General features: G+C 36.1%; 1 protein-coding gene across 1 annotated transcript in view; it reads right to left on the reverse strand.

The window, feature by feature from the left end:
- The window catches only part of Kif14 (kinesin family member 14), a 50,039-nt gene that overhangs the window by 6,726 nt on the left and 35,605 nt on the right, over positions 1-7,708 (reverse strand). The window contains exons 23-25 of the mRNA XM_033761969.1: positions 5,253-5,347; positions 2,922-3,146; positions 2,534-2,718 (exon numbers count right to left, since the gene is read on the reverse strand). Coding sequence (XP_033617860.1) covers positions 2,534-2,718; positions 2,922-3,146; positions 5,253-5,347 — 505 coding nt within the window. The remainder of the gene's footprint in view (positions 1-2,533; positions 2,719-2,921; positions 3,147-5,252; positions 5,348-7,708) is intronic.

The following is a 7,708-nucleotide window of genomic DNA, read 5'->3' on the forward strand; positions in this document are numbered from 1 at the left end:
TTTTTTTTTTTTTTTTGGTACCGGGGATCATACTTAGGACCCTGCTCTTGCGAGGCAGGCAGTGGAACCACTGAGCTAAATCCCCAGCCCAAACAGGTACCTTCGTATAACAACACTTCATTTGGTAATCACAGCAATCCTGCCAGGTAGGTAGTGCTATTTTATTTTCCAAGTGAAAAAATGGGAGACTCAAACTGAAGCAGTTTGCCAAAAGACAAACTAATTTAGCACGTGGTCAGATGATGAAGTTCTGTCTAAACACGTACGTAGAAGAGCCACATAGTAATTTCCAGAAACTCCCCTTAAAGAAGACACACTTGGGTTTTTCCTTCATTACTTCTTCCATGAAATCAAGGGCCACACTTTAGGTCCAGCAGAATGGTGGGTTGGAAGAATCCTAAAACTCGACTTGTGAAACAAGCTTTTATGCCTATCTCTAGCTTGTATGTGAGACAAAGTAAACTTTCATCTTTCTTCTTCCTTCCAAAACCCATGCTACCAAATACAAGGTAAGCAAGAAACAAAATTACTCTCCTTGCCTCTATGTCAGCAGGCTTATAAATAACTCAGTATGAACTGAAATCAGTAGCCAGAGGAAGACTTGGTCTCTTCCCAATAGCAAGACTACCTGGGTTCAAAACCAGCTCTATCACTTACTAGTTAAGTGATAACTTAGCACCATGATAAGAAGCACCTAAAGAAATTTATGACCACCAAACCAGCAGTTCAGAAAATTCTCAAGGATATACTTGAAAGAGACAATGAAGCTAACAATGCTAAAAGTTCTAGGAGAATGAGTACACCAGGCAGAGTGAACAATTAAGCAGAAGGGAAAGGGAATTAGCCATAGTAAAATAATACAATGATAAATAATAAGTCAGTAGCGGTAAGTTATAACTATCAATGTGAATGGTCTCAATTCACCAATCAAAAGACACAAATTAGCAGAATGGATTAAGAAACAAATCCAACATTATGCTGTATTAAAAAAAAACAAAAACACATTTAACCCAAAAAGAAATTCACAGACTGAAACTAATGAACTAGAAGAGACTCCAAATAGCAAAAGCATTTCTGGGAAACAACAACAAAGCAAGAGGCATCACAATCCCAGTTCTGAAGTTATATTACAAAGTTACAGTGATAAAGCAGCATGGTACTGGCACAAAAACAGACATGTGGATCAATGGAACAGAATATAGAGGATGCAGAAACAACCACAGATTCAACTACTTTGATGTCATCGACAAAGACAAAGGAGCCAAAAACATACACTGAAGAAAAAGAGTCTTTTTCACAAATGGTGTTGGGAAACTTGGCTATCCTCCTGCAGAAGACTGAACCTAGGCCCATATCTCACTATGTACGAAACAAAAATCAAAATAGATCAGAAAGACTCTGCTGGAAGACAAAACAGGTAAAACTTTTGACAGCACAGGCCAGGACTTTCTAAAAAGAACCCAATAGCACAGGAAATAGAACCAAGAATCTACAATGGGATCACATCAAATTAAAAAACTTCTCCATAGCAAAGGAAACAACCAACAAGATGAAGAGACAACCTAGAGAAGGCAAAAGAATTTCTGCCAGCTACACCTCAGAGGATTAATATCTATAATATATAAAGAACTTAACGTTAAACCCCCAAAACTAAAAGACCCAATCAAAAAATGGACAACTGAAATAAGACACTTCTCGGAGGAAGTACACATGGCCAACGAACACAGAAAAAAATGTTCATCACTGGCCATTACAGAAATCCAAATTAAAACACATCAAGATTCCATCTGATTCCAGAAAGAATGGTTATCATCACCAAGAATCAAATACCAAGTGCTGTCAAAGCTGCAGGGAAAAAAAGAAACCCTTCTACATTGTTGGTAGGTATATAATCTAATACAATCACTATAGAAATCAGTATGGTGATTCATCAAAAACTAAAATAGAAATTACATTTGACCCATCTATTCCCTTTCTAGGTATCTTCCCAATAGAGTTAAAGGCATATTACAGTGATACATGCATACCCATGTTCATAGCAGCACAACTCATATAACTAAATCTTGGAAGCAACCTTTATGTCCATCAACCGACAAATGGATAATGAGAGGTATTTATACACAATGGAGTACTATTCTGCCACAAAGAAGGACAAACTTGAGTCATTTCTAGGAAAACTGATGAACCCTGAGACCATATCAAGTGAAATAAACAAACACATAACCTTAAATATTGCAGTTTCTCTTATATGAGAAATCCAAAATACATATAAAGAGCAAAAGAAAAGATAGATAGTAGGAAGTAGGGAGATACAGTAGATCTTTTTCAAATTTGAAGGCGATCAAGAGATGGAGGAAATGGGGAAAAGAGGAGGAGGCAACAGATGACAAAGGAATTGAGATGTGTTATATACATGGACCAACTCTAAAAGAAATGTAATTATGTATTTCAAACTACGTAGATACTAATAAAAATCAAACTGAAAATAATTTACTGAACAAAAAAGTTTTCCAATAATAATAAATCAATTTACCTGTAAAAATAACTGTAAGTAGCTTCCCAGTTTTTTAACTTCTTGTCTCAATTCATCTTCCAGTTTTGCTATGCTGGTACAAGGTAGAAAATCACTCAGCCAGTGTTTGATTAAAACCACAAGCTGCTCAAAAGCACAAGCAATCTGGATAGTAAATGACTGGAGTGCTCGATCGGAAGAGAACACTTTGAAAGAAGGAGGAAAATTATACATATATTTGGAAGAAATAATCTCCAAATAAAATAAGAACTCACATACACACACCATTAAAATATTTTACCACAAGTCCATAGATGTCTGCCAAATGTGTCAAATAATCACTCAAAACAAAGCTTAATGTGCAGAAAACAATCATTATGTGAGTTAGTAAAGCAGGGGGATTGCTTACAGTTATCTTGACTTTCTTCATCTTGTTCTTCATGAGCTTTGGAGATGACAAGTAGCCCATTATAAATGTTTAGAAGATTATTCATCAGGCTATCTGCTATAGTTTTTTCTTCATCAAAACTGTGTCTCAGAAAATCTACTGATGAACCAATCAATTCTTTGCATATTCCAGGAAGAAATGAATCTGCTGAGGTTGAGTAAATGGTGCCTGATTTCTCCATTAAACCTAAATTACCAGAAAATAGCCATCTTAAGCCCAGTTTCCAGGTACCGTAGATTCAAACATAGAGAATCATTGGTCAATAAATTCAAAGTAAGCTACTCTACTTTAGTTTCAAAATGCCAAAGTGAAGAGTTCCTTGTAGTTATCAGTTCACTTCTCAACAGCATCAGCTCTTAGCACTCTGGACTAACCATTGTATGTGTAACAAATACCCAAACATCCTATGTATCCTTTAGTTTAATCTTTTTTATTTACTTTTTGGTGGAGACTGATTTTCCGCAACACCTAAGAAACTATAAATAGGTGAAATAATAGCAATTACATAAAATGAAATTAGAAATCTGATTTAACACATAACCTGGAAAGAGAAGCAACAATATACTATAAAAATAGGAATCTCTCAGAACTTCTACTTTGGAATAGTTCCTTCTCAAGGTATACTACAGTCAAGATAGGTGAAAGTCTATTAATTATCTGCAGTTAATATGGTACATCTCCAAGAGAGAGGTTTTCAGAAAGCACTGTCTAAAACAGAAGTAAATGGAAAGGCTTGAGAATTCATTCAGATCCCCCATAAATAATTTTATCCCAGAGTACTAAGATGTGAGTACAGTAATTTTCACTTAATTTGCAATATTCGTTTTCTGGTCCAGGCCACGGGTGATTAAAAGTACCAAGCAAAAAGGAAAGTACAATAGAGTTTATAAGCTAACAGACTGGGGAACATTAAAAGTCTAGAATCATGTGGGCGAACCTATGGCACATGTGCCACAGCGGGCTGTCTGTATCACTGAAAGCTCTAAAAGGTTTGCCATCACTGGTCTAGAATAAAGAATTTGGGAAAAGGTAGGAAAAAAAAGCTACCAAACCCAAAGCTACAGGGTAACAAACTTCCCCTGAAAATTACTTCTGCAAAACATTTCACTCTCCAATAGTACCCAATAAGTAAGCTGCTACTAGATATGTATCTTTTTATTTTGCAAGTACAGATACAGCATATTTTGATCTACCTTAGTAGTATTAGAATTACCTTCCTAAAAGGTAATTTTATGATTAACAAAAAAAGGAAACTCAAATTTCTTAAAGTCAAGATGAGATATAATTCCTTTTATGGCTACTCATATTTAGGACCATTATCAAAAAATTAACACATTACTAAAAACTTTTTACTTAAGGTATAACTTATATACTATAAAGTACACGCATCTTTAGTGTGCAGCTTATTGCTCTTTACAGACGTTTATGTCTCTATACCCACTTAGAGCAACATATGTAACACTTCACGGCCCCTCCCAGCAGGGCTCCCCCTTGCAGTGAGTCTGCTGTTCCAATGCAAACTACCACTGCTTCTGTCACAACAGATTAGTTTTGCCTGTTCATAAACATCATATAAATAGAATTATACAATATATATTCTTTTTGTACATGGCTTCTTTCACTTAACATTGTGTTTTGGAAATGCATGCAGGTTGTTGTATCAGTCATTCCTTCTTTTTCATTGTTGTGTAGCAGTACAGTGTTACAGGTAGTGAGTTGTTTGTTTTTGGTTTTGGTCCAGGCTAGCCTTCAACGCCTGGGCTCAAACACTGCACCTCCTCAGGCGCCCAAGTAGCTGGGACTATACATGTCCACCACTGTGTGCACAAGTAATTTTTAAATTATTACAGTTAGTTACACATGCAAATTTAATATGGCCTTCCTTTTATGGGTAAATTAACATTATAATGAATATTAGTAAAAAATAATTATTCAAAGTATTAACTCCTGTACCTTTTTCTTTAAACAATTTTTCCTTTCCTTCATTTCCCTTTTACCCCTCTCTCCCTTCTTTCCTCCTCCTTTTTTCCTTCCCTTCTCCCTTTCTTTTTCTTTCTTCCTTTCTTTTTTGTGGTACTGTGAATGAAACCCAGACCTATAAAAATATATATCAGAGCATAGAATTTTACAAGTGGAAGAAGCCTTCTATCTAATCCATACTCCCCACTTTACAGAAGAAACAGAAGATTCTAGGAAATGAGATGATTTGTATAAGAACAAAAAATAAAGTCATGATAGAGCCAGAATTTGGTCCTTTTCTCACCAAGAGAATCTGTTGAAAAGAAAAAATACCTGATGAATGTGAAGAAGACAGATTATGAATTGGGTGGACTTGTATGTCATGTAAACAATCAGAAATTCTTCTATTCTTCATCAAACTCCTGCTCCTGAAAAAAGATAAATGAAAAGATGAGCAGTCATATACTACATGGACTGATATTATCAAGAATGTTTATTTTTAAATTCTCTGAAGAAAACGGATATGTATGAAAGTACTTTCTATCAAGAACTAAATTCATCACTGAGCAAGAATTTTACTATTTGCAGGCATTATTCTAAGCATATAGTTAATTAAGTAGAACAAATATTTATTGAGTACTAGTATTTGAAGGCTCTGAATCCTGTGTTGAAAACACAGGAAAAATGACATCTGGCCTCACTGAGTTTAAACTCTAAAACAAAATGGTGAAGTCAGTCAGATAATTACAATAAAGAGATGAGTGTTCAGAAGACATAAAAGTGCTGGAGCAGACCTTGGAGAACTTGGCCCGGCCCCCAGAATGGGGAGGTTTTCTGAAACTATGACTTTGAGGCATGAGCCAGAATGAGCTCAACCGGCGGGGAAGAGGTTGGGAAGCAGAGGACAGCGTCTCAGCAGACTCAGGCACTGAGACATGGGAAGATCTGCCGATAAATCAAAGTACCACACATAGAGAAAAGCAAACAAGGAGATGTGGGAGAGAGAGTGGCCAGAAATGAGGCTGGGTGGAGGGCAGGGGCCAGCCTGAGGTTGATCTCGGACACCAGTTAAAGTAGCTTGGATCTGTCCTGTGTGAATTACCCCGTGAAGGATGCAATCGGGGAAATTATCTGGGAAAGTACATCAAAGTATCAGTGATACTGCAAAGCACCCCTGTGAGGTGTAGCAGCAGCACAAATGGAAGCAATGATTCTATCCCCAAATTGCTCTTTTCATGCCATCTTTTCTCTCAGCCTATGAAAATGCAGAAACCTCAGAGTGTGACTGCCTGTTTAGCCATCACTCTAACTGCTTCTCTTTCTACTCCTGGAAGCAGCAGCCTATGTCCACATTGCCATCCACCTGTCACTTTTCTAAACTCCAAGGCCAGCTCATTGAGTCAGTGAAACTACTTGAGCAGTGACCTAGATGTAAATACAGTCGACCCTGTGGTGTCTTTTCCTAACAAAGCTTTCCACTACTGTTGACCACTCAAAGAAAAATACTATTTGTTCAATAGATTGTTAAACAAAAGCATTTTATCAGTAGTAGGCTGATTGTTTCAAACATAATCCCTCGCCTTGTGAATCCCCTATAACACAGAAATATGAATGATAAAAAAGAAAGGAAAATAATTCTCAAATACAGCAGGACAGTTTTTATAGTTAGGGGTGAAATGAAAAGTACATTACTGTAGTGGGTCTAAACTGGGGAGACTCTTATTCTTGCACCACTATCACAGTTAAACAATGTTTAAGCCCAAATAAAGAAGATGCTTGTCACATTCCTTTCAAAGAGTTTTTACTTAACCTCAGAAGAAAATTTACTTTTAACTGTCAACAATATATTTCAAAATTTATAGGAAGTGGAACCAGCCTATTTTACTGCAGAAGAACTGTGGCATCTCATTGCCCAGTAGCAGTTCTATAATTAAGAATCTGTCAGTGTTTCCATTACCTGCAGGCTTTCTCTGAGTTTGCAATTCTGTCATAAACATCTTTACAAGGCTAAAACTTCATACACAAGGTCTCAGTCTAAGAGCAACTCATTTTTTAAAAAATATACTTTTAAATTATAGAAGTTCTCAAAAATATCTCTGCCAAATGAAAACTAACTCAAAATCTTATAGAATAGTTTTGATTTTTCAGTAACGTTCTAAATATTTGTTGATTTTCTAATTAACCTAGAAGTCAGCAAGAAAATATGTCACCAACATTCAATAGGTTAAAATTTTAGTGCTCATTATCAGTGCTCATACAGTGATACACAATTCAAAGTACATAAGGTTTATACCTTTTTATGACGAAAACATAAGAAACCAGCAACCCTAAAATCCAAAAGAATTCAGAAATCTTTCTCTAATGAACTTGTTCGTCTGGCTTAAATTTTGGGAAAGTTTGTATTATTCTAGGTTGGCTTAAGTATCCTAAGACCTGCCCATCAAATCCACCCAAGGACCATCTTTAGTTCACTTTAGTGCCAGAGCATTTCTTAAAAAATCACCTATAGATAGCACTGTTTACTGGTATTGGACCAAAAATCACATCTTCCCTAAATTGTAAGGATTTAATTTTATATACCTGTTGAACACTCAACAAAAGTTCAACTATTTTTGTTTTTTTTGTTTTGGGGGGGTGGTACCAGGGATCAAACTCAGGCCTTTGCACTTGCAAGGCAGGCACCAGAACCCCTGAGCTAAATCCCCAGCCAAACTACTATTTTTGAACACCTATCCATATAGTAGTAACTTTATTAGTTTGGAGATTTTTTTTTTTTTTTTTTGTTACCA

Source organism: Fukomys damarensis, unplaced genomic scaffold (assembly GCF_012274545.1).
Source record: "Fukomys damarensis isolate Sample0158 unplaced genomic scaffold, DMR_v1.0_HiC HiC_scaffold_11, whole genome shotgun sequence".
Classification (NCBI taxonomy): domain Eukaryota; kingdom Metazoa; phylum Chordata; class Mammalia; order Rodentia; family Bathyergidae; genus Fukomys; species Fukomys damarensis.